At 59.2% G+C, this 27,047-nt stretch overlaps 1 protein-coding gene across 1 annotated transcript; it reads left to right on the top strand.

Moving 5' to 3' along the window:
- Positions 1-6,541: 6,541 nt before the first annotated feature.
- DBH (dopamine beta-hydroxylase) lies at positions 6,542-26,663 on the top strand. The gene is made up of 12 exons (XM_007194413.2): positions 6,542-6,859; positions 9,130-9,276; positions 10,573-10,830; positions 11,804-11,980; positions 12,596-12,698; positions 16,472-16,638; positions 19,834-19,977; positions 20,443-20,481; positions 20,986-21,045; positions 24,785-24,912; positions 25,383-25,542; positions 26,532-26,663. The coding sequence occupies exons 1-12, from the start codon at positions 6,542-6,544 to the stop codon at positions 26,661-26,663; spliced, it is 1,833 nt and encodes a 610-aa protein (XP_007194475.2).
- The last annotated feature ends 384 nt before the right edge of the window (positions 26,664-27,047 follow it).

Genomic DNA, 27,047 nt, shown 5'->3' with positions numbered 1-27,047 from the left:
ACAGAGGATCTCAGCGGGGGGGTGGTAACATCTACCAGACTAGCCAAGGAGATGCCACGGGATGGGTTCCTCGACAGGACCCTGGAATGTACCTGGGACCCTCAGCAGCGACCACACAGTGACCTCCATGCTCCCACTGTGCAGGGGACTGTCAAATGCGGACCTGTTGTCCAGGGCTGGTAACACCCAACCCAGCCCCAGCCCTACTGAGACATCTTGTCACTCCAGATATTGACCAAGCATCCCCCGGAAAGATGTCCCCGTCCACACCTGCACCGGCTCACGCCACCTCCTCACCTACGTGTAGCATCGTCTCTGTCCCGACGTTTAATTCGCCTCGTCCCCCGCCCGCTGTTGGGCAAGTCTCTGCATAACTTGATCAGTGGAGAGACAATTGGATCAGGGTGTGCAGATCGCTGCCCCCCTCTTACCTCGTGAATGTCAGAGGCCCCCGGGCACCGGGACCTGCTCCTTCCAAAGTCTCATCTTTGAAAAGCAGATGGCGAGCCTCAGGCTTTATTGAATTTGCGTTTATGTATGTGATGCATTTGACTGTAGCCGGGGGGCGGCTGCCCGGCCCAATAGCGAATTTGGCCCGTCAACAAGGTTAAAACCTACTTACCTGTAAGAAGCTATTTGTTCCAGGGAGGGGGTTTTGCCTTTGGTGGTTGGCTCCCGGCCAGTGGCTGACAGTCTTCCTTGAGGAGAGCCTTTTGGACCTCGGGAGTGACTTCCATGAGGAAGCCCAGCTGCCTTTAGCCCCACCGTTCCAGTTCTGGGGGCTGATCCTGAGGAATCACAAGCACGAGAGCCTGAGGATGGATGTGCGTGATCGTCGATTGCACCGCTGCCACTACCGGTTTAAATGAAAAAGCAAACAGCCCACATATTTACCAGCAGAGAGTGGGTTCAATAAGTTAGCACATAGTCACACAAGGGAATATTGAGAAAGGAGAGAGGCTGCGTGCCCAGCACCCTCGGAAACGGACGCTTCTGCTCTGTGCAGCCTGTGCCCCAAGCGGGACTTCAGACGTCGCTCGGCGCTCAGGGCAGGTGGAAGCTCCACTGAGCCCGGCAGGGGCCGCCCTGCAGCATCTCTCAGATCTGACCTCCAGATCTGCCCTGCCCCAAGGCGGGCGGGGCCCTCTGACCTTCGGGCCGGAGTCACCTTTACTTGGCTGTGGCTTAAGCAGGGGGGGCAGCAAGTCAGAGGGTCCTGGACCGGGTGGCACCAGCTGACCCACGGTGCTGAGCAGCAGCTGGCAGGGACCGTGGGTGTCACGGGGGGTATAGCAGCCCTGCGCTTCAGGACCACGGGACGGTGTGGCCCTTGACCTCTGAACGGGGTGTAGAGGGGCTGGTCATCCGAGGAGCGGCGTGGCCGGGCAGCTGAGTTGACCGCTGCCTGCTGGCTCCCTCGTCAAGGCCATCGTGTGGGCGGGCAGGGCCTGCGTGGAGCTGCCCGGAGGATCAGGAAGGCCCGCCCTCTCCTCCAGCCTCCGTGAACGCCTCCAGCCCGACCGCCACTGCCTGTGGCCTCGCCTGTATCTGCGTGTCTCTAGTCTGGGGTCCTCACCTGTGATGTGGTGGCGCTCAGGGCTCTGAAAGCTCGAGAACGCCCCGCACATGCAGCCTCACATCAGAGCCGGGCGGGGGCTGGGCTCACGCACGGAGCATCTCGAAGCATCAGGGCCCAGACCCCAGCAGCGTGACGGCTGTCACCTACCTGGACTGGCCAACTCTGGGCCAACAGCAGGTGGACTGACTTCCGGGTGACGCGGTGGCTGTCCTCCGAGGTGACTGGGCTTGTGGACGTGAACTAGAGGTGGGCACAGGCCTGCGGAGGCGAGAGGGGCAGCCTCGTGAGGAGGCAGAAGCAGCAGCCCCCCCGCCAAGGTCACAGCCAAGTGTCAGCACCGGGCCCTGGGCGCTCACCCCGCTGGGCACTGTTCCCATTCTACAGATGAGGAAAGTGAGGTTCAGGGCACACAGCTCCGTCCTGACCACACAGCAGTCAAGCTCAGGGCTCAGGCCCCTCTGGGGTGGGGAGTGGTCTGGGTGCCGCCTGAGGACCGGCCACCTTTCTGGCAGCGGCCCCTTCGGAAAAGCTAAAGACACAAAAATTGCGCACCTGCACCTGCCCCCAGGGTCCCCACACTCAGGAAAGAGGGCTGTGTCCTCATCCTTCTGGAGGATGCAGAGAGCGGAACCTGAGGATGTGCTCCTGGTAAGATTCCTCAGGGCCCTGAGGCCTCACCCCAGGTGTGCGTCGTCACCTCCAGACACACTGGTTAGGGGTGTGTGTGTGTGTGCGTGTGTGTGTGAATGTATGAGTGGCTGGGGTGCAAGCCTTGGATCCGAGGACGGGCAGACTGAGGCCCCAAGAAGAGTCAGGAGACCTCACTGCTCTGGCCCAGGGAGCTCGGGGGCCAGTGGGGGCTCTGGCCCAGCAGCCAGGGAGGGAGTGGGCGGAGGGAGGAGCTGAGATGGCCCGGGGCGTTCTGGGCTCCTGCGTGCCCTCAGCCCTCAGGCTGTGGCCACCCCACTTGGTGCCCCTGGCCCTGGGCATCTCAAGTCTTGGATGTGCTGCCCTAATCTCAGGGCCACCAGCTTTAATGGGCAGACACGGGAGAACACACCGGGCCGGCGGATGGATTAGCGGGGAGGGCGTGCTTCTTATACCTTCACATCACAACCAACCATGCTCAGGACAAGGGACGGAGACATGCCCCCTGGGCATGGGGGTGGAGGGGGTGGTCTCCGTCTCCGGCAGCCCCCAGCAGCCCTTCTCAGCCCAGCTTTTGCCCGGCTGTCAGCTAGATTGCTGGATTTTTTGGGGGGTGGGCACTGCCTGCAGCCACCCTGGGGTCACTGGGGAGCAGCCTGGCCTGGCCTGTCTGGGTCAGGTCCCCAACTGGCTTCAGTCTGGTTGTTGTGGAGCCAGCCGGAGCGGCCTCACGTGGCAGAGGCGATGGGGGATTACAGCGTGAAGGATGACAGTGTCAGAGAGATGCGGGAAAGCGAAGGGCTTATTAAAACGCTGAAATTGGTTCCAAATGAGGTCAGCCGTCGAAGCGCCTTGGAGGAGAGCCAGGCGCTGAGCAGTGAACAATGTTTATTTCCTGACAGGGTGGCAGCGACGCCCCGGGATGCCACTCCCCCCACCCCCGCTTGTGGAGGGCACAATGCGCCCAAACACCAGAGCAGAGCCGGGCGGGGGGTTGGAAGCAGGGGGACAGCACACCCACCCCCGCCCTGAGAGCACCTGGGGTGGGCAGGCGTCTCACTGACACGGGCTGGGGCAGGACCGCTGAGTACTGTGTCCTTATTCCAGGTCGGATTGCCTGTTTTTTAAAATCCATTAATGCAAGGAACGGCACATTGTGGCAGAGGCCACCTGATTGGACAAGCTCCCTCCCACCCCCGGCTGAGCCCAGAGCCTCCACGGTTTTTCTCCCTGCTTGAATTTCTCCTCCGAGCCTCCCTTCCTTCTGACTCCAGTGGAACTTCCCTGACCTTGGCTGTCTCCGGGTACAGCCCCGCTGGCTAAGAGTGCACTTTGGGGTCCTTGATCTGGGTGCCAGGCCGGCCCTGTCCCCGACGGCACAATGCTTTCCCTCTCTGAAACTTCATCTCGTGTCTGAGGACAGTCACAGACCAGGCACCCAAGGCCGGTGGGGCTGAAATGAAACAAGTAGGTGAAGGAATGGCCGTGGACACGATTTCTATCTCCTGTTAATTACTAGCACTTGGTAATTTTCATTTCTGAAGTCAGCTGAATCTGTTTTGTCAAAAGCAGGAGGAAGGCCCGCGTTCCAGCCCAGTTCTGAGCTGGAGAAAGAGAATGTCTTTTGAATCCTGTTAAAAATAAACATGTGTTCATAGCGCGCTGCTAAGAGCCACGCAGACCTTTTCTCCTCGGCTCTCGGAGCAACTGTTGATCTCACCTGCATCCAGAGAGGAACGGGGCCCGAGGTCCGCCCCAGGGCTGCTGACTCCAATCCTGGGCCCTTGTTCCCAGGCCTCACACCTCTCAATCCCCAGCTCCCTGGGGTTGAAGGGAGGCGGAGGGATAAACTATTGGTGTCGTCCAGCTCCTCCGTCTCCAGATGGGCTGGGGATCTGGTGGGAAAATGCTTCTGTGCGGAGGCCCAGCAGGGACTCAGCAGGGGTGGAGCGGGGTTCAGACCCAGAGCTCCGACCCTTCGGTGGTGCAGGATGAGTCCTTGGGGTCCCACTGCCCCGGGAGAGAGCTGGTGCTCGTCTGTCTATCTTCTAGCCGGAGCCGCGTGGATGGCCAGGAGGCTCACCCAGGGCCAGGCCTGCCGTGGAGCCCTGCTGGCTTTGTTCCCGTGCCCGCCAGGAACACGGTGCCCGCCCGAGCCGCCTGTCTCACCCCCTCCCCGTGGCTGCTACCTGATCTTGGCGGGGGGTGGTGAAGGTCCAGAGTATCATGTGATCTCAAATGCTACACGCCTGCTTAGGCACCACAGACGAGGAAGTTTGGGCAACATTTTAAAGAATGAGGCGGTGCCCTGGGGGGCGAGGCCTTCGGAGCCTGGTCTGGGGTCTCCCCTGGCCCGTGCCCGCCTGTCTTCTGTGCAAGGCAGCATTACCTAAAGGCCTTTGGGATTGATCCTGTAGCCTGACACCCCTGGTGCTCCCCCCCCAACCATGGGAACACGGTCCTGCCAGGCTCTACCTGAGTCCCTGCCCGGGCTCCAGGAAGCGCACCTGCCACCCCAGGCCGAGGGACATCCCTGGGCTCTGTGTTGTCACTTGTGCCGAGGGTCTGCAGCTTCCGCAGCCCCAGAGGGCCTGCTCTGGTGGCCCATTATCCTTCCACATCTTTCCCCAGGCCCAGGACGGGGGCGTGTGGTGGCATCCTGCACTCATTCATGTATTCATTCGCTCGTTGGCTGATTCCCGCACTCAGCCCTTTAGTTTGCTCCCGCTCTGTGCTGCCCTGGGGAACGGGCCCCCGCGGTGGGTGGGCAGGCAGTCCCTGCCCCATGGAGAACAGCTTTGTGGTGTCAGCCCCATGAGCGAAGTGCCCTGTAACACCTCCACCCTGTGTGCAGTCAGGGGGTCTCCCGCAGCCTTCTGTAGCATCTTTCCTTCTTCGGCCCTGTTTGCAGGGTAGCCCGGCCTCTGGGCAGCAGGGACCAGCACCCACCAGGACCAGGGGAGGGGAACCGGCTCCAGATTTCATACTCGTGCAGAGACACAGTCATTCCTTCCTAAGGAACAGAGTTCAGAGCAAAAACAGAGCCTGCTGCTGCAAGCTCTGGGCCAGCCTTTGTCACTATTTGAGGATTTGTGGGTATTTGAAGACGATATTGTGGATCCTGAGGATATGGGTCAAGTTCTTGGTTTCTCCAGAGAGAAGAGGAATTGGAGGAGGAAGAAAGAAGGAAGGGAGTCAGATTCCTGGAAGGAGGAAGCCAAGTTCAGAGCAGAAGGCAATCAGGGACAACTTCCTGGAGGTGGCAGCACAAGTCAAGTCCACTCTGCACAGAGAAGGACAGGAGTGAGCTGGGATGCAGAGAGACTGACACATGAGGCTTGCGGAGCTGCGAGTCCCAAAGGGCCTGTGCCAAGGCTCCGTGTTGTGTGCAGGAGAAACCATGCAATTGGCTGGCTGCCCTGGGAGGGTTCAAATTCAGTCGGGGTCCACTCCAGGCTAAAGGACATTGTGGGTTTTGGAGCTCTGGAGACAGGGAAGCAGGCCTGTCACTCACACCCCTTTCTGCAAAGTCTGTTTCCCCCAAGAATTGTGCCCTGCCATCTACCCCTCGGCGAGGCATCGATCAAGAAGTCTGCTCCCCAGCAATGTACCCTGCTGTCTGGGGCCCCCAGAAATCCACCTGCAGGCTGCCCCCACCCCCAGCAGTACACCCACTCCTTCTGGAGCAGCTGTAGCACCAGCTGGAGCGAGCCTGTGGGGAAATCGAGAGAAGACGAAAGTGGGAACAGCAGGCCATGGAGAGCGTGTTTAAACACAGGGACTATTTGGGGATCGTCTTTTATTTTTAGTTTGAAATCGGTCCACCCTCCAGTATTATATTATAGAAGCAGCTCCCTGGGCCTGCAGCAGTGAGGTCTCATGACTCGCTGGTCACCTTGGAAATAACCCCTCGGAGCCTCAGTCTGCCCGTCCACGGGCGGAGCAGCATGGGCCCAGTCCATCAGCTCTGCGGGGACAGGCCCAGGCGGCCAGCCAGCCTGGTGGTCAGCGCAGTGCCTGGCTGGAGGGCGCCTGCAGGGACGAGCCCTTTCCGGACACCTCTCAGAGACTATTCAGGGGGCATGAAACCAGCCTGTCTGCTTCAATTCCCACTGACGATGTCCGTGTGTCATTAGTGCCAATTAGGAGAAGCGAGGGCAGCAAAGCGTTTGGCCTGGGGCCCGGCCTGGTGGGAGGGTCACTGGGACAATTGAATTCCCCACCAGACAAATGTGATTACCGGCGGAGCCCGGGCCCACCCCCTGCGGGGCCGAGACATAAATGGCCGGGTGGGGCGGCCAAGCTCGCCCAGCCATGCGGGTCCCCGGCCCCAGCGCGCGCGAGGCGGCCTCCGTGTACGGCACAGCGGTGGCTGTCTTCCTGGTCATCCTGGTGGCCGCCCTGCAGGGCTCGGCTCCCCCCGAGAGCCCCTTCCCCTACCGCATCCCCCTGGACCCTGAGGGGATCCTGGAGCTGTCGTGGAACGTCAGCTACGTGCAGGAGACTGTCCACTTCCAGCTCCTGGTGCGGGAGCTCAAGGCCGGCGTCCTGTTCGGCATGTCGGACCGCGGCGAGTTGGAGAACGCCGACCTGGTCGTGCTCTGGACCGACGGGGACAGTGCCTACTTTGGGGTGAGTCTTCCCTCCGCAGTGCTCCTGAACTTGCCTTTTCCTCTACACTCACCGTGCTTAACCTGGCAAAGGAAGTCTCCCTCCTGCCTCTCTGGTCACGTTCACTCTGAGCACCCCTTGTGTCCCAAGCTTGGGCATCTCGGGGCTGCTGATGCGAGGACAAAATGGGAAACAGATGACTTCCATGGTCCTTGACTGCACACCCCAAATGACAGAGCTCAGCGTGCCCAAGGAGCACAGCCGCACACGAAGGACACACTCACCACATAAACACACGCTCTCCACTGCCCCAGCCCTCGGGAGGGCGGCCCCCACGTACCCACCCGCACGAACAGCGCCCAGAGGTCACATGCGGCCAAGCACGGTGGCTGGCCTGACTGCCCACTGCCAAGGGCGCGGTGCTTGCACACGTGGGTGACCTGAGCGGGTGCAGGCTCCCCGGCCCCCATCCCAGGCGTGGAACGAACCGCCCGTGGAGCTGAGCCGGGACGCTGAGGGCGTGTGCTCCACTCCACGCCTCAAATTCACCCCCATTCTTGCCAGAAAGGGCGAAGGAGGGGGGGAGGTTTCCCTTCAAAGGAGAGAGGTTTGGGGGCCCTCGACAAGCTGAAGGGAGGCCCTCTGGGCTGGGGGAGCCTAGCCATCTCGCCCGGAGCCGCCACCCTACATTCTTCCAGCCTGACCTCTCTGGGGACCAAACCCAACTCTCTCATGGAAACAGACGCAGGAGGGTTAAAATAGTTTTTAAGTCAGGAGGCACTTTATCTGTGAGCAGAGTGGCTCTTACTTCAATTAAGTGTGGGAATCCAGCAGGAGCACCGAGCCAGGGTCAGGATAGGCCCCCGGGCCTCGCTTACCTCATCTGCAGAGTGGGTACAATAACCCCTCTCCACCTTCTTGGGATGTGTAAGTTCACACGAGCTGGTCTCTCTGGAACCCGGTGGTGCTCTGTCCAACCCCTGCCACAACTCTGCAGGCAGGAAGGAGCTCTGCCCACTTCCCAGGGGAGGGTGGGTGAGCCCGGGGCCGCCTGGGCCCCGGGCTGTCCCACCTCTCCTACACCAGGATGCTCAGTGGCTACGGGTCACGGGCAAGAAAGACCTGGGCAGCGCGGTTCTGAGCCGGTCCCAGAGGAGCCGCCAAGCCCGGGAGCAGCTTCCCCGGCTGCCAAGAGAGCTGGGGTGACTTGGTCCTCCAGCACAGGCAGGATTAATTTGCACAACAAATTCCTATGCAAACAAATGTCAGACTTGTTTTTCCTCCTTTAGCAATATGTTCAACAATTGCATTCTAGATTTCCAGCCGAGGGATCACAAGCTGACTTTCTGCTTCCGTTTACAATGAGTCCTTCTGCAAATCGGCAGTGGACCCCAGCACGAGCTTCACTGTGGTGTTTTTCTCTAGGGAAAATTTGGCAAAATCTTTTGCAGGTTTCTTTTTTGCTCAAGGAAATGAGGAAAACATGCTTTAGCCCTGAATGCAGGGTTTAAGAAAATCCTAAGGCCAAGGACTGGTGGTCCCGTGTTGTTCCTGAACTGGAATAGCGGCCTGCCTGTCGGGGGCAGGGTTACCCTCACAGCCTCCTTGCCGGGTGGACGTCTTTCCGTGCCCTGGCCTGGAGCCCCAGGGTGGCCCGAGCCTTAGAGCCGGGTCCCAGGGAAACAGATAGGGGGAGAGGAGGGCAGGGTCTGGCCAGAACCACCACCCTCGGACATCCTGGGGAAATGCAGTGGGTCCGTTTCCTCCTGGGCCTCGGTTTACCCTCTCCGGGCAAGGCTAAGGCTAGGGCGAGGTGGGCAAGATGCTGGGGGAGCAGCGTTTCAGGCGGGCTCACTCTCAGGGGTGTGCAAGTGTGGGGTGGGCCCCCCAAACCCTCTCCGAGGCTCCGTGTGCTGTTAGGGTCCCTCCCTCCACAGACCAAAGGTGATTCTTCGTCTAAGGCTCCACATTCCCAATCATGACACCTTCTTCGTGATACAGGTTCCTAGGTCCCACCCAGAGGTCTGGGAACCTGCGCGGCTAACCAGCCCCAGTGAGTCCTGGCTGGCGTTTGAGGCCGTGTGTCAAGGGCACAGAGGACAAGAGTAGGGTTGGAGGTCAACTCCACTGTCTCAGGCAGACACCAAGTGTGGGCGTGACGCCCACCCGGGGCAGAACCCCAGGAGCCCCAGGGCGAGGTGTGTCCAGGGGCTGCACCGCGGGCGGCCAACCCTGAACTCTGGCCCCACGGCTCAGCCCCTTGTGCTCCGAGCCCGCCCTTGCCTCTACAGGATGCCTGGAGTGACCAGAAGGGGCAGATCCACCTGGATGCCCAGCAGGATTACCAGCTGCTGCGGGCACAGAGGACCCGGGAAGGCCTATCCCTGCTGTTCAAGAGGCCCTTTGGCACCTGTGACCCCAAGGATTACCTCATCGAGGTGGGTGGCAGCCCGCTTGCCCAGGAGACTGTGGGCCATGTAGAGCCCTCTCACATCCCAGGGCAGCATCCCCGGGCCAGCCATGCACAGAGAGCGTGGATTCCAGAGGCGGCTGGGTGGGGACAAGGCAGGTCGGGAGAAACCAGCTCTGCCATCGGCGTCTGATCCGGCGAATAAGCAGCTCTTGGCTGACACATAGCTGACACGTTTCTAGATGTTGGTCTCGCCCCAAAGCTTTCAGACAGGGACCTGAGTGATCTCGCGCCTGACTAGTTCTCTCCTCCTGGTCTAGCATCTTCAGTAGAATTCTGGAAAGAGCCCAGGAGACTTGGTTTCCCAGACTGGCTCTGTGGCCAACGGGCTGTGAGGCTCAGGGCAGGTCCCCTCCTCCTCTGGGCCTCAATTTACCTGTCTGTAAAAGGAGAAAAGGCAATTAGATGATCTGTAAGGCTCGACCTGCTCTGTCTAGGAATTCACAGCCGCAACAGATCTAAAATCCTTAGGCTTCTCACGTTGCTCCAAGACCCTTAGGGAAAAACAAACCAGTTATCTCCTGAAGACAAAATCCTTTCCACTTGCCAATGCACCTTGACACCCAAAGTCTGTGTTATCTTTACGGCGTGTCAGTGACATGGGCTGGCCCAGTGCTACGCGAGGAAACTGAGGCCAGACAGGGGAGGACTTGCCCAGGGACACACGGCACAGAGGGGACAGAGCTGGAGCCAGAAGAAGTGTCCTTCCAGAAGGAGGTCTGAGTCCTCCCCCTCCTGGCTCACCTTCCCCATGGACAAGGGCAAGGGCAGGCAGAGGACCCTCTCCCAGAACTTTGCACGGCGTCTGGTGCCAACGTGTGCTCAGCTCAGAGCCTCCAGCCTGGGTGTGGGGAAGCCTTCTGCCTGGACGTCTGAGACACCTGTGCAGAGAACAGCCCTGTCCCCAGTGACCCTGGGGGTGGTGGAGGGAACACACGTCCCAGGTGAGCCAGCCGGCCCGGGTCACAGCGACCCAGCAATGGTTAGTTGAACGGATGCTAAGCAAATGTAGATAGAAAGCATTTAGGAAGACAACACTGTATTAATGGCTGGTGCAAACCGTGGGCCCTGGGGCTGGTCGGCCTTGGATTTAATCCCAGCCAGGTCCACGCAGAGCCTCAAAGCTCCCCTCCCTCAGAGAGGTGAGAACCGGGCGTGTCACCGGCCAGGCGAGGGTGGGTAGGGACCTGGCGTCTCCCCGGTTGCCAGGAGCCCAGCTCTGGGGGCGTGAGTGGGCGAGCGCGGGGCCCTGTCTCGCCTGCAGGACGGCACCGTCCACCTGGTGTACGGGATCCTGGAGGAGCCGTTCCAGTCGCTGGAGGCCATCAACGTCTCCAGCCTGCAGACGGGGCTGCAGAGGGTGCAGCTGCTGAAGCCCAACATCTCCATCCCGGCCCTGCCCTCGGACCTGCGCACCATGGAGATCCGCGCCCCAGACGTCCTGGTCCCCGGCCAGGAAACCACGTACTGGTGCTACATCACCGAGCTCCCGGACGGCTTCCCTCGGCACCACATCGTCATGGTACGTGGGCCCAGTCCTCGTCCCAGCTCTGCATCCCCCCTGGGGCCTCAGAGGTGTCCGGCCCTGGGGAGCTGTCCACGGTCCTGCTTGGACCAGTGACCTCTGTGGCGTGGACCCCAGGCAGGGTCTGAACTTTCTGCAGCCACAAGTGTGCTCTGACCTCACCCCCGTCACCCTGCTCACTCCCCACCCTCCCAGGGCTGCTGCTGCACCCCAGCTTCCCGGCCTGGACCAAAGGCAACTGATGTCTTGATTTTTGCATCTTCTCCTGGGACTGGAACGGCTGTCTAGCTATTTATCTGTCCATCAGGACACCGTCCTCCTTCATGAAATAACAACTCAACTCAGAGCTCAATTGCTCTAAACACCTTCCTGGAGATATAACAGTAACGACAGTAGCTGTTGAATGTCCCCTCTTTGCCTGGCCCCGGGGAAAGGGGAGGTGGTTTACCCCCTCCATCACCACAATACTACACACATAGTGCTAGATATTATCACTCTTATTTCCATTAGCGGACGTACAGCTCAGAGAGGTAGTGTGAGTTCCCAAAGTCACACAGCAGGAAGTGGTGGGCCTGACTCACGGCTGCACCTGCCCCCCAGGCTCAGCCTTGCCTTGGGCAGTCTCCGTGTGTCTGTGCAGCCACTGCCACGTTCACACGAGGACTGCTGCCTTCCTGTCCCCCAACCCCCTCATCGGGAAATGACTTGCCTGGGTCCCCTTCCCTTTGCTCCTGAGCTCACCGTGAGCTTCTGGCAGATTCTGCCCGGTTTCGGGGTGGTGGCTCCACCCCAAAAACCCTGAGCCCCAGAAGCACCCCTGGAAATCACCTGGCTCAACCCTCCCATTTTACAGAGGGGCAAGCAGAGGCCCATGGACGGGAGCTGCTGGGTCAGACCCCACCAGTGGGGGTGAGCAGGTGGGTGGGCGGGGTCTGCTGCCCCAGGCTCAGGGGGTGCTCCACTCCTGCAGTACGAGCCCATCGTCACCGAGGGCAACGAGGCCCTGGTGCACCACATGGAGGTCTTCCAGTGCGCAGCCGAGTTCGAGAGCTTCCCCCACTTCAGCGGGCCCTGCGACTCCAAGATGAAGCCGGAGCGGCTCAACTACTGTCGCCACGTGCTGGCTGCCTGGGCCCTGGGCGCCAAGGTGCGTGCCCTTCCCAGCATCTCCCCAGGGGGCCCCCACTTATGCATGAGAGCCTCCAAGAAGGGAGGCTGTGAGGCCCCCAGGGCAACCCAGGCCCCGAATAACCCCGTCTCCCCACCACCTGTACATTGTTGGACTCCCATGGCTCTTTTGAGCCATGAACGCCTTCTCCAGCCTCCGTTACTTTCCTGTAAAAATGCAAGAGCCCCACGACCTAACATTCCTCGTGGACATTGCTCTCATTTCCCCGATCAAGTTCCGCTGGACTTGGAGGGGTCTGTGCACAGTGTGGTCCCGGGGCTGGCCTCCCTGGGCTGCGTCCAGGGTCTTCCAGCAGCTTCCTCCACCAGCTCAGAGGAGGGGCTTGGGCGGTGGGCTCGCCTGGGGGCATGAGCTCTCCCCGCTCCCTGACCCCGAGTCTAATAGGAACATTGCATGGGCTGGTAATGAGCTGCCCGTCAGGGGGAGAGTCCTAATCCGGCTGCCCCACCAACACCACTCTCTGCAGCTCAGGCCCCAGCACATGGGTGGGTATGCCCTGACTGCCCCGGGACCCCTCTCTTGACACCCCAGTCTGTCTGCCTGGCCTGACCCTGCCCTCCCTGCTCCCTGCAGGCCTTTTACTACCCAGAGGAAGCCGGCCTTGCTTTCGGGGGCCCTGGGTCCTCCAGATTTCTCCGCCTGGAAGTTCACTACCACAACCCGCTGATAATAAAAGGTAGGGAGCTCCGAGGTGTGCTTCCAGCCTTACCGTCCTCCCCTCGGGAACCCTGGGCACGGCCATACCCAGTTAGGAAGATAGCCGGGCTGGCGGGGCTTAGCACCACATCCCTCTCCCCCCAGGTCTAGCCTCCTTGTCACGTGGCCCACCGCGGCCTGCGTCCCTCTCGTGTCTCTTGTTCACTGCCCGTCTCCCGGGCCTGCGGGGGGCTCCCCAGGCAGAGTCTCATCGGCTGGCTCATCCGCACAGTGGGGGCCCAGCACCTTCACCCCTCCCCCTTCATAAGCACCAGCTGCCATCAACATGACGCTGTCCCAGGTACCACCTGGGAAAGGCAGGTAGAGGTTTCTTGTGTGCCTATTTTGCAGAAGAGCAAATTAAGGCCAGTGGTAAAGGGATGCCTCCAGGGCCATGAAGCGAGTAGGAATTTAGAGCCAGGAGGTCTGGTCTGACCCGTCTCCGTGGCCTCGGTGGTGCAGCCATGCTATGGCCGAGCCCACACTTGAACCTGGCAAGCTTGGTCTGATTCTGAAGCTGTAAGGAATCATTTAGATGTCGGGTCCGTATGAGTAAACACAGCTCACCCCTCCTCCCACACCCTTTCCTCATTGGCACCCGGCAGAGCAGAGGGCTAGCATCAGGGTGTGCCAACCAACGGGGTCACAGACGATGGAGGGAGGTCACAGGCTGGAGTGGCCCCATGTGCCGTCTCCCCTGAAAATCTAACTTCTGTGAGGCTGCTCAGACCAGGAGACGCCCCCTCATCCCTGACCTCCCCTCCCCAAAGGGGTGACTCTCCAGCACCCATGAGAGGTGGCTCTGCCGTCCGCAGAACAGGCTGGGCCAGGATAGGGCACCTGGCAGGATGGCAGGATGCAGGCCACTCCAGAGCCAACACGATCCCTGCCTAGAACCCAGCCTCCCATGGTTTGACCACTGGGAGGCACGGCCCCAGGACTGTCCTCAGGGCAAGGGGAGTGCCTGGCTCACTGGGGAGCGTTTCTGGCTATGAACTTCCCTCCTGCTTCTCAAAACCTGTCACACAGAGCAAATGCATGCCTGGAGTGTGAATGCGTCAATGGGATTTTATTTCCATGTGTTCCGTGTCAGGGTGGCAAACAGGTTCTGCTCACCGGGCTCCTCTGACTGACCCTCAGCTGCAGCTCCAGCTCCCTGCTGGAAAGGCAGCTGAAGGCCGTGCTGGGATTGATTAGCAATGTCTGCCCTGGGCGCCGGAGGGGTGGCTCTTGTTTGTTTCGCGCTGTTGAATTTATACTAGGTAAACAGAAATCCACAAGACCCCCTCGTGTGAGATGCAGGATCATGTCTCATTCCCCAATGTACCACACCAGACCTTAGGTCCAGAAAGGTGCAAAGGCTTTTTAGGAGGGAGACACAAGCAAAGTGCAAGAAAGTATGAAAGGAAGAGTCCACACAGCCTGGGCGGCATCATGGCGCCTTGTGACCTGGGCCTCGGAGGACCAGGAGCATTTTCACAGGGGAAGCTGACAGGTGCTTCATTCCAGATGGAGGGATAGACTGTGCTGTTCACAGACACGGAGGTGGGAAAGGGAGACAGGCGGTCCAGCCTGGCTGCAGTGTAGGGGATGGGAAAGCGAGGTGGGGGCAGGGACTGCTGGATCATGCTGTGCCTGAAGGTGGAGCAACCAGGGTCAGTCTTTAGGATGATGATGCCAGTTGATACTGTATCAGAAACTGAAAACATTTTCCTCTCTCTGTTTCACCAGCATCTTCTGCCATATACTGCCACATAGCCCTCTTCCTCTCACTCACTCTCTCTTCTTTTAAATGACATTTTTCATTTGTGTAAGTGAGGGGCAGAAATAGTCTGAGAGATTAGACATCAGCTCCAGGCCAGGTCCCAGCCTGTGTCTCCCTAGCTGTGTGACCCTGGGTGGGTGACCCTTACCCCTGCCCGTGCTTCCTGACCTCCCTCAGCTGTCCTGAGGCTGGGAAAGCTCGTGCATGTAACGCTCCCAACTGGATGTGGGCACCGGGGTGTGCTCAACCAATAGCCGCCAGCGACTTCTTCCTGGCTGCATAACTAATACTTTCTGCCACCGCTGGAATTATCTACAGCGCATACAGAGAGGAGCATAAGTCAGCTTGGGCCTTTAGCATGATACGGGATTTATTGCTCATTTAAAACCTGAAAGCAAATGGATTTTTGAAAACTCCTTAAGCATCAGGGAAGTCTGTCTCTTCCAGATTATCTGCTTGTATTTATGGATCTTTTGCCAAATATAAGGATGCTCCTGTCACTTTGCAAATCTGGAGATGGGTCTCTTTTCTATAAATATCAAAATTCAACAATTATTTCACTATTTAATCCCCATCTGAATTTTAACCAATTGCATCTCCCTTTCTATTATTATCCTCTGATGTAATCAGCCCAGAGATACAGAGGCTGAGCTTGGACATTGCCGGAGGAGAATGGGGCAGGGAGGGAGGGAGGCAGAGGCAAGACGGTGTGTTCTCAGCTCCACCTCAGAGCAGCTGAGCAGGGAGACAGCCCTGCCCCCAAAGGTGCCCTGGGCTGGGGTCCCAGCTCGGCCACTTCCCAGCCCTGCGATCTTGAGCAGGGTCTTCAGCTCAGGCTCCGAGCCTCAGTTTCCCCGTCTATAATTGCACGAGGAGGATTCTTCAGTTACACGGGCTCCCCCGCCCAGCTCCCAGCTCTCCTGCCCATTCCGAGGGGGTGGGCCATGTCCAGCCCCTACTCCTCCCCCATGAGACCAGCCCCAAAATGCTCAGGGCCTCGCTGACCGATTCCGGGCAGGGAAGGGGATACTCGAGACCTGTGGGTGCCGGCATCCCCAGACCTCCGTCCGTCAGCTTCGTATGACCACTGGGAGGCTGCCCAGAGAGCCTTGTACTCTCCAATTTGTCGACTACAAGAAGACCTGGCAGGTGTGGCTGGAACATGATGGGCAGAGCACCAAATTCTTCTTTGGAAGAGGTCCTTGACTTCGAGCCCAGAGAGGGACAGCAACTTGCCTGAGAACACACAGCACACTGTTGAGCAGATGGGACCCAGGACGGTGTGTGAGCCGGGGGTGCTGCACCCTTAGTGCTGACCCTGCTCCAGGGGTCCACGCTCCTGCTCAGGTTTCTCCTGCGATGTCCTCCCAGCATACGCAGCCCCGGGGTCAACCCTGCAGGACAGGAATCAAAGGAGGAAGGAGGGAGAGAGGCCACAAGAAGGAAGTGCCTTGCACGCTTCCCGCTGACTTCGCCGCGCAGACTCACGCTCACCTGCCCGACGGGGCCGAGGCTCCTCTGGGAGAGCGGCCATGCCCTGCTCTCTGCCCAGACCTCACCGACAGGTCGTCCTGCTGGCCAGTTCCAGCTCAGAGCCCTTTGAACCAGCAGGAAGAACATCAAAGCACTTCCCAAGCCCTCTGAGGTGTTGGCGAGCTTCCTAAACCCACTGCAGGCATCTCACCCGACCCGGTTCAACAGCACGGCGTTCGGTTTTCTCTCGTTGCCTTAATCAAGTCTTTCCAAAGCATTCACCTCGTTTTCACAGAAACAATGGCTCTTGCTTTGCACGTGGGAATTGCACGGGTGAATTGGTCCTTGTGGTAACCATGGCGTCCGCCTGGGGTAAACAGGTGTGGGAACAAAGGCAGGTGGGAGCAGGTGTGGGTGACTGGCGCCTCCTGGTTGCGGGTGGCTAGGGGTGGTCCGTGTGCCAGGCGGGGGTCGGGGCGAGGGGCTCCGCTCACCTCCGTCCCTCCTCCTCCCAGGCCGGCGCGACTCCTCGGGCATCCGCCTGTACTACACGGCCACGCTGCGGCGCTTCGATGCGGGCATCATGGAGCTGGGCCTGGTGTACACGCCTGTGATGGCCATCCCCCCGCGGGAGACGGCCTTCGTCCTCACCGGCTACTGCACGGACAAGTGCACCCAGCTGGTGAGTGGGCCGGACATGGGCTGGGCCTGGCGCTGCCCTGCTTCCCCTGCTGAGGCCCCGAGGGTGGGGGCCGAGGTCGGTGGCTTGTGGCTTTGCTCTCCCCACCCTGCAGCTCCACCAGCCCCCTGCCCCCCACCTCCTCTGGATGCCAAGGAGCCTTCCCACCGGCCGGCGTGCGTCTGCACCTCCTTCTCCAGTAATAACTGGCTCCCACTTAGTCCACACCTGAGCCAGTGTTTAAAATACGTGCTCATCCTATGAATGAGGTAGACACGCATTCACCATGAGAAATACAGGCAGTGCAGCTAACACCCCTTGGTCCCAGCAGCCTCTCCTCCTCCCCGAGATAGCCAGTTGCTGGATCTCTTGTGCCCCTCCGGACTTCCTCCCTACCTGTTTCTACAAGCCCTCACATGCGGCGTGTTTAAAAACAAACTGAATAGTGAACGTTTGTCCGTGACTTGCCCTTTAACCGACACACAGCACGGATTCAGTGGGGACTTCACTGGCGCTGGACCAGGTGAGGCCAGCGAAGTGCCTGGGGCGCAGCACACAAGGGAACACTGGTCCCCAGGGCCACTGTGCGAGGGCAGGTGTGGCACAGGTAACGCTTAGACTCGGGAGCAGACGGGGGGACCGAGCTTCAGGAGGAGCGGGAGTCCCCCAGTTCTGGGCCCTCGGTTCTCCCCGGCCTCCCCCAGCCCCGGCCTGTGCTGAACTGTCCCCTCGTCACCAGTATCCAGGCTGTCGTCAACTTTCCACTGACAGGAAGAAGCCCGCAGGGAAATTCTGTGCCCACGGGAAATGTGTATCAGGTGTATTCTAGAGGTGGAATTGCCACGCACAGGGATGTGAGCTTTAATTTGAATAAATCTGGCAAAACGCCCCCCAGAAAGCCCATTCTGGGGCTTCTTCCCCCCACAGTACCAGAGGGTGCTTGGTGCCCCAGACTTACTGACCCACCGTATTATCAATGCTTAAAATATTTTCTCAGTCACTTGGGAGAAAAACATCACTGTTGTTCAATTGGAATTTCCCCATTTGTGGAAGTTGAGGATGTTTGCACCTGTTTCTTGGCCATTTGCCCTTCCTTTCTGCGAATATCTGTTCATAACGTTATCCAGTGTTTCTAGTGGGTTGTCTGTCTTACTATTGGTAGAAACCAATAGTAAAAGAAACCAAAAGTTCTTTTTAGATGGTGGGTGTTACGGCATGGTCTGTTGGGAATGCTGCAAACACTCTCTCCCATGTGGTACCTTTGCTTCTCACGATGACCTGCAAGGTAAGTGTTAGCGTCCCCACTTCACAGATGAGGAGACTGAGGCTTGCCGGGGCCACAGTGCCTCCAGTTGCAGAGTGAGGGGTCAAACATGGGTCTCTCTGACTTCACACAGCAGCCTGCTTTGTGATGCAGTTTATATGCGGATTTGTCTTCCCAGTGAATTGATTCCCTGGGATTTGTTCTTCCCGGGAGCTCCCTGAGCCTCCAAGTCTTAGGCAAGCAAAGTGCCCTCGAGCTGAAGGGACAGAGCTGTCAGACTGCACTGGCCTCATCTGCATCCACGGTGGGGCAGCTCTTATCTGAGACCAGGGTTGACAAATCGTAACCACACCAGCATCTGACACTTTCCCATGTCCCCAGAACGTGGTGACACCTTGCCGTGTGAAAGTCTCTGTGGCCTGAGCCTGGAGCTGGGGCTGCAGACTCACCGGCAAAGAGGGGCCCCAGGTCCAGTGACTGACCTTTGCCAGGGGTACATGGGTCACATTGACCCGCTGACCTTGAGAATGCCTCTCACCAGCCTGGGAACGCAGACCTGCCTTCTCTCACCAGAGTCTCTAAATACTTTCCAGCACAAAATAAAAATAACTCAGTTTTCTTGTTCCCCTTTAAATGGTACATTCTTTGTGAAAATCGCATTTCTGTGGACTCTCATGGAAGGGCCTCCGGCAGAGTGGGGGTCTCATCTCTGTTAGCAGACCTCCAAGGGGCGTAATTTCTGCAGTCGGAAGTCTGGCCTGGTCTAGGTATCCTCACTGAAGACAAGCCAAGAAGAAGTACAGTGTTTTGGACCATAGGCCCCAGGACAGCAATCCCCCTGAACCTGTCACACACCCACGACTCTGGGCCAGTGGTCAGCCTCTGGGGACCAGACAGGAGAAACCCAGGCCCCCATTGGTCAGCAGGGGCTCCCAGGCCTGGCCCCAGTTGTCACAAATGTGGCCACAAGGTTTCCCAGTCCTCAAATCATTGTGAGGGGGCCAGAAGGCATCCATAATGACGAGGGCAGGGGACGGTAGCTGGAGGAGAACAAGATAGAAGCACAAATGTGAAATCGGGTGACCTGCAGAAGTGCAGCAGCCTGGGGTCACTCAGTGACGGGGCGAGGGCACCAGGACCTCCCTGAGCAGCCGATGGGGTGGACGAACACGGCGGTGTGTGGTCAGGGGGATGACCACTTCGAGGAGAAAAAGCTTGACGTGTGACATCCGTTTTCGGAAACGTTCTGTCTAAATCAAGTGAACGTTAACGCAGGGGAAACATCTGGAAAATTGCCGTCTGCCCTGGTGGTGATGGGAGGGCTGGCCTGTTTCCTCCGTGCTGCCCGCCTGCAGCTTCAGTGGTCAGCACCACGGCTGTAGTACCAGGTGATGGTGAGAGCACGGAACAGCTGCCTGGCCACCATGCGGATGAAGGGAGGTCACGCCGAGGGCAGCTGGGGACCTGCCAGTGTTGGAGGCCGGCAGAGGCTGGACACGACGGCCCGGCACTGCTGTCCCACGTCGTCCGCCGGACGTGAGGACCCTCGAGTCTGTGGAATAAAGGCAGAATGAACCGACCAGCCTTCGGGGGCTCAGGAGAGGACCCAAAGGGAAGCCGTCGGCAGCTGGACGAGCCTCACGCTTCTCTCCAGTTGCAGCGCGCGGGCTTAGTTGCTCCGCGGCATGTGGGATCTTAGTCCCCCAACCAGAGATCAAACCTGCGTCCCCTGCCTTGGAAGGCGGATTCTGAACCACTGGACCAGCAGGGACGTCCCTCTACTGAGTTTTCTGATGGGGGGTTTCACCGATCCGGGAGAAGGAAGGGCCTGGGCGATGCAAACGGTCCAGCGAAGTAAACTCACATGGCCGTTCCGTGGCCCTGGGGGTGCGGACAACCACGTGGCCAGGCCCTGACCCCCCCCATCCCCGCAGGCTCTGCCTCCTTCCGGAATCCACATCTTCGCCTCTCAACTCCACACACACCTGACGGGCAGGAAGGTGGTCACGGTGCTGGCCCGGGATGGCCGCGAGAAGGAGGTTGTGAACAGGGACGACCACTACAGCCCTCACTTCCAGGTAGGGACCGCCACCCCGCACCCCTTCCCCGCCCCGCCCCGCCCTGCTGGCCCACGCAGGGCATGGCTGTGGGCTGTCTGACCCTCTCTCTCCCGACGGCCATAGAAACGCCCCCATTCCGGGGCTCTCTCTCCTGGGCCAGGCCCAGACACCCGAGGAGCACACAGAGCCAGCCGGTTCCTCTTGCGGATTTCATCTGGGGCGGGGGGGAATCCGGTGGGGGATTCTGACATGTGGCCGACTGTGGGATCTGGGGGACCTTGGCAGCTTGATGGTAACATCCATCTTAGATGACCACCTTCTTGTCCTAATCCGTTCCTGGCCAGAGGCCAAACTTAGCCAGTCCTGGCTTCCCACAGAGGGGTCGGGGGGCTGTGTCTGCAGTACTCTGAAGTCTCCCCCTCCCCCCTGCTCTGCCCCTCCCCCCTCTCGTCCCCTCCCCTCCCCCCACTCTGCCCACCCCAGGAGATCCGCATGTTGAAGAAGGTCGTGTCCGTCCACCCGGTGAGTGCCCGGTTAGGGACGGGGGGCCAGGAAGCGATGGGGGAGGACAGAGGCCATGGAAGGCCTTCCGGAGCCAGGTCCATGCAGGGCAGGGGCTGGGGCTGCCCCACCGTGAGACTCGCTGGGACCGCACGGAGGGGCCGCAGAGGGGCCGGGACCAGACGGCACTTGGGGTGACAGGCGTCCTCCCGCCTGATCAGCCGACCGCAGACCCGAGAGATTTAGGGAGAGATGAGGGCATGGGGGTCACTGTGGGTCCATCCAGCCCCAGGCAACCACCGGCCGGCTCTGGCCCATGTAGGAAGGGGCCACAGAGGCCGACGAGTAATCACCCCCTGGGGACACTCAGAGAGTGACCCTCATGTGTGGGGACCCAGGGCCCACTGCCGGGTTGCTCAGTAGTGGATTGACTACCGCGGTCAGGCACCAGGTGGGACGGACCCAGTGCACCTGGTACCCGACGCGGACAGGTGCTGATGGGCGTCTGTCGGCTTGGTTCTCCAGGGAGACGTGCTCATTACTTCCTGCACATACAACACTGGAGACAGGAAGCTGGCCACCGTGGTAAGTCACCTGACATCTTGCCACCTGCTGCAGAGCACGTGGACAAGCCTTATCTCCTCTAGACCAGAGGCTGCCCCTCCCCCATTCATTCAATCAACCAGTGGCTCTCAGGGTGTGGTCCCCGGACCAGCAACATCAGTATCCCCTGGGACCTTGGTAAAAAGAACCGATGGTAAACTCATCGCTTCCTCCCCAGACCTGTCGAGCTGGAGCCGGAATTTGGGTGGTGACACCGGCGACCCGTGGTTTAACAAGCTCTCTGGGTTATTTTGATGACTGCCCTAGGTAGAGCGCCACGGCAATAAATATCAACACTAGAGCTGGTGCTGGGGAGTGGCCACGGGCGTGAGGTTGCTCCCTGCCCCCAAGGAGACAGGCCTGCCACACCTGCCACCAGCGACAAGCAGAGTTGGGATAAAACTAAAGACACGCTGGAGGTGTTGGGAGCAGGGCCAAGAGAGGCGATTGTCAGACAGAGACCAAGGAGGGGGAGAGGCGGGGAGGGCCAGGCAGAGGGGAGGTGGGCAGGCAGGCAGAGGACAAAGGTCATTCTCACACCTTTGGTAACAAACCTGCAGCTGCTTTTCTAGCAAACTGTTAATCAGCAAAAATAAAGGGGCTACAGGAACATTCATTGTTACGCTGTCCCCTTTTGGGCTTCATGCTAAGACAATCCTGTGTAAGCGTACAGTTGACTCTGCTCCGGAGGGCTGGGACGCAGGTTCAGGGCAGCCCAGGAGGAGGATCTGTCCAAGGGGCGACTGTCCTCAAGGCTAGGTGTGCGGGCAGCGCCAACAGATAGGTGGTCACGTGACGAATCGAACAGCTGGGGCACCTCTGAGAACAAAGGGCGACCCTGTTAACAATTATGCCGGGTCAACAGGCACAGACCAAGACCGCCCGAGCGCGCTGACCACTTGCTGACGGCGTCTCTGACTGTCTCGTTAGTCAGCGTAGGTCCCAGGAATCGTCCCGGGAATCACGAGGTTCCCAGCGGACCAGACCTGGGGTTGCATCCCAGCCTGCGCTGCCCCCTCCCCTACCCAGGAGCTCTGGTCTGCACCCGGCACTGCTCTGTCTTTTCATTCAGCTGACGTTTATTGAACGTCTACTCTCTGTCCCATTTCATTTCCTTTAAAACAGCTTTATTGAGATATAATTCACATACTGTATAATTCACCCACTTCAAGTGTGCAATTCAATGACATTTAGAATATTCGCTACGTGCAACCGTCACTGCAATCAATTTTAGAACATTTCCTGCCCCCAAAAGAAACCCCAAATCCTTCAGCCCCATCCCCTCAGCCCCAAGCAATACTGATCTACTTTCTGTCTCTATGGATTTACCAATTCTGGACTTTCAGATCAACGGAATGATGTAATCTGTGCCCTTTTGTGACGGGCTTTTTTCACTCAGCATCATGCTTTCAAGGTTCATCCAAGCTGTAGTGTGAATCGGTGCCTCATTCCTCTTTCTGGCTGAATAAGACTCCATCGTGTGGATGGACCACAGTTGTTTGCCATTCACGCATGGATGGACACTGGGGTGTTTCCACCTCTTATTTAGGGTTCACACCAGTCTCCAAGGTAGGAATCCTTGTCTCTGTTTTCATGGTTGAGAAACTGAGGCTGAGAGAGGGAAGACACTTGCTGAAAGTCACACACCTGACAACTAGGGCTGAACAGGCATTTAGCCCCGGGCTGTGTGCCTGCAAATTTCCTGCCACGTGACCCCTCCCTCCATCTGGATTTAAGGTGACAACTGCTCTGGGTCTATGGTCACAAACTTGGTGGGGGGCGGGCAGGAGAGCTTTGCAGGTACGCAGCCCTGCCCTAAACCCCAGCACCTTCTTTATGAGACTGCAAAGGGGGGCTCAGTACATAACAACAGCCGCTAACGTGGAGCGCCTCCTCCTAACCCTAACCCTTCTCCACGCGGAGGACTTGCTATAATGACTCAGCCTGTCTGTGCGTAGGAACGCTTGAAGCTTGGCCAGGACCCTCTGAGGCAGCTGTCCCAGGAAACAGTGAGATGGAACAACTGGGGGCACCCTGCTGGCAGGGAGCAGGGCTGGTCCAGGCGCCAACCCCGCACGTGCCTCCTCTTGGTAGGGAGCAGCTTATGAGATGAACAACGTCCCAGGCAGGCCCGCAGCATCTCCTACTCTGTGGGCGAGGCCACTGGGGCTGAGGGTGGGAGATGATGTCAGGCACCTGCCTGGCATCCAGCCAGTGAACAGTGAAGGGGAGCCCCCCAGGCCAAGCCCTGCTCCGTGCTGCTTCTGCGAGGGCCATGCTCCCTGCCCCACCCGACCTCATCCAGGAGAAATGGTGTCACGTCCCGGGATGTTCTGGCCACGTGAGCGCTCCTGACAGCTTCAGGCCACCGCCCCACACCCTCCTCGGGGAGGTGGCCACGTCACCAGTCTGTGATGACAGCGGAGGGCAGCAGGGCCTTCCCACACTCTGACGGCCCCCGGCCTGAAATGTGATTTCCATCCCAGGGTGGAGACAAAGGGAGGGCTTCCTGAGCAGAGCCCCCAGAGGGTCGGGACTCTCTCTTTTGATGTCTGAGACCATCAGTAGGAGGTACAGGAATCTGTGGAATTCCAGGAGGGAGGTTATCTCCGTGATCTGAGGCCAGGACAGGACGGGTGACGAAAGCTCTGGTTGCGGGGGGCCTTGGGAAATGGGGGGTCAGAACCAGGGAACAATACAGGTGAAAACCCTCCCCAGAGGTGCCACTCAGGAGCCGGGCAGCTGCTCCTGGGGAATTTCCTTTTTAAACAGTCATCCTTGAGCAGAGCCGCCCCGGCTCCTTGTCCAGTGCCTGGCGTGAGCCCTCAGCTGGGCTTTTTACAGCGCTTTTGTTCTGCCATAAAGAAGCAGATGCCTTTCTCCCCTCAAACTTTCCCACCAGCCATATAAAACCCCCCAGGCCCACTCCATTGTTCACAAAGAGCTGGGAGCCTGGGCAAGGCAAAGGTGGGCCGGGGCCATGCACCCAAACCTGCCCCTGCCCTGCTGGGGTCTGAGCTGCTGCAAGTGGACCTCTGCTCCCTCCAGCCTGGCCCCTCTGCTGCCAGGCTCCTCCTCTTCCTGGGTCTGGGCTCCATGTTCAGCGGCTCTGAGAGCAGGGACCTGGCCAGGGACTTAAAGCTGGTGGCACTCTGCTCCCTCCAGGATGACAAAGCCACAGGTTTCCCTGGGTGGCTTGTGACAGCCTCTAGTCACCGGCTCCTCTTCTGGAGCCCCTGCTCCTCCCAGAGCTGAGTTCTGGAAATGATGGGTGGCCATGCGGGGTCTGCTGTGAGGGGAGGCCTCCCCTGCTGTCCCCAGTCCCCAGGCTCACACCGCAGACTGAGGGGACAGCTCCCCAGCCAAGGTCAGGAGCCTGAATCCACTCAGGCCTTGCCCTTTACCCTCCCTGGGACTCAGTTTCTGCATCCATAAAATGGGTACACTAATACCCTTCTCTGCTGCCTCCATTGTAGTTTGATTCCTAACAACACTTACCACCACCCAAGACGAACGTACTGGCTGACTTGTTTGCTATTGGTCTCTCCTGCAAAGGCTGGGAATTCCAAGAGGGCAGGGACTTTGCTCACTCAGAACACGATCTGGTACCGCATGATGAGGGAACGAATGAATGCATGAATGCAGTGAATATACGAGATGTTGAGTGGCAGCATCCAGGAGTAAAGCACCAGTGCTGACGGGCATCTTCTCTGTCCCGCAGGGGGGCTTTGGGATCCTGGAGGAGATGTGCGTCAACTATGTGCACTACTACCCCCTGACGCAGCTGGAGCTCTGCAAGAGTGCCGTGGACCCTGGCTTCCTGCAGAAGTATTTCCACCTTGTGAACAGGTGATGGCTCCAGGGGAGCATGTCTGCTGTGCCTTCCATCCCTGGGCATGGCAGGGGAACCCCAACCCAGAACCCCCCAGGCCCTGTTAGGCAGCTGGGCGAAAGTGAGGAATCCAGGAGCAAGGGGAGCACAAATGTGGCAACCATGTCTCCACTCACCCTTGAGATGTCTGTGGCAGGCATCACTAATCGATCCCCGCACTTGTTTCCTATTGAGTCTGGACTTGGCCTGAGAAGCCCCCTCCACCCAGCCCTGGAGCAGCCATTCCCAACTGATCCAAGCTGGCAGAAGAGATGAACCTATTAGCCATCGCCAGCAGGGAGTCAGGGCCAAGGCAGTATGTTAGGAGGCTGGTGGCCTGAGGGCTACTCTGGGGACCCCACCCATCTACAGGGAGGCGTCACTTGCCCTGCTGGGCTCCCCTCCCCTCTGCCATACCCCACTCTGGGCTGTTTCTTCCCCCCACAAGGTTCAACAGCGAGGAAGTCTGCACCTGCCCTCAAGCCTCTGTCCCTGAGCAGTTTGCCTCTGTGCCCTGGAACTCCTTCAACTGCCAAGTGCTCAAGGCTCTGTACAGCTTTGCCCCCATCTCCATGCACTGCAACAAGTCCTCGGCTGTCCGCTTCCAGGTATGCCTGCCGTGTGTGTGTGTGTGTGTGTGTGTGTGTGTGTGTGTGTGTGTGTTAGGGGCACGCCAGCCGCCACCCTTGGAAACGCCATCGCCCCTTCCCAACCCCCAGCAGCAAGTTCTGCGGCTGCCCACCCCTTTGTGCCCCAGGCCCCTCAGAGGACCCCGGCCTGGTGACAGGGCTCCACCCCAAGGAGCTGGCAAGACGCGCTCACACAAAACAGTTGAGTAATCTGGTGGTGACAGATGGGCCCAGACAGACAGCTGACGGTCTGCAGAGGGAGAAACTGACAGCCACCCCAGAAGGGCGCTACCCACTCTCTAATGCCGTCACATCACGGGACTAATCTTGGTGGTATGAGCAGGCCGCCAGCACACTCCCCCAGAGCCTAAAAATAAAGTGCTTAGGGAGGGGCAGGTGAGAAACCAAACAGTCTGAAACTGCAGGCTGGTTTCTCTCCTTATCTGAGACCCACTGGGATTCAAAGGCATCTCATTTATTCCCCGGGCCAGCCGCCTGTCTGAGGCCAGGGCTGGTGCTGAGTTAGGCGTGGAAGGCTCTGCAGCCTGCAGATCTGGAAGGCAGGTTTTCTGGAGGCATTTGGGAGCTGGATTAATTGCTAAATCAAACATTCCCAGCACCAAGGGCGGGGCTCACAACGGCGCGTCAGAGAGTCGTTTGGGGCAGACGTCTGACGCGGTTAAAATGTGCCCTTTGATGCAGCCTTGTCGTGGCGGGGCGGGGGGATCGCTAAAAAATCAGCCTGTGCCCAGGGCCTCTGATTGCTTCCCTGAATGAAGTGAGGGGCGGCCAAGGAGGCAGATGGGGGACTAGGATGACTTCCAGGTGAGGACCCCCAAGTAGCAATGGGGGGTTGGTTTGGGACAAGGTGAGTTTAAGGGCAAGAGATCATTGGGAAGAGTGCCTGGGGAGGCGGCCTCCGCTTCACCCCTCCAGCCTCAGTTTACCTCCTGGTCCCTTTCTTGCAGGGTGAGTGGAATCTGCAGCCCCTTCCCGAGATCATCTCCAAGCTGGAAGAGCCCACCCGTCACTGCCCAGCCAGCCAGGGTCAGAGCCCCGCCGGCCCCACCAGGGTCAGCATCGGCGGGGGCAAAGGTTGAGCGGGTGTGGTCTCCTCGCTCCCCCCTCCACGCCGTCCCTGTGGGCTCACGCCAGCCCTGCGCACCCCCCCTACTCTACGAAGACCCCCATGGAGCAGCTCTGTGTGCCCAGGATGAGGGGCTGGACCAAGCCACTGCTTGACACTAGGGTCCATTCCAGCATTCTCCCCCGGGGGAGCCCCTGCATGGCTGAGAGGGTCCCGTGACAGCTCCCTGTTGACCCACCGAGGACTGCGTGGACCGAGACCCTTGCGCACCCTTTTGACGCAGCGTAAGGATAACCTCCCTCAGAGGTCTAGAGTCCAGTGCCCCGAAAGCCCTGCCATCTCGCTGGGAGGGGTCAGCCTCCTGGGACACGAGCCATGCCTGGCCGCATCACCCGAG

This window comes from Balaenoptera acutorostrata, chromosome 6, assembly GCF_949987535.1.
Source record: "Balaenoptera acutorostrata chromosome 6, mBalAcu1.1, whole genome shotgun sequence".
Taxonomy (NCBI): Eukaryota; Metazoa; Chordata; class Mammalia; order Artiodactyla; family Balaenopteridae; genus Balaenoptera; species Balaenoptera acutorostrata.
This window is presented reverse-complemented; position numbering and strand designations above follow the sequence as displayed.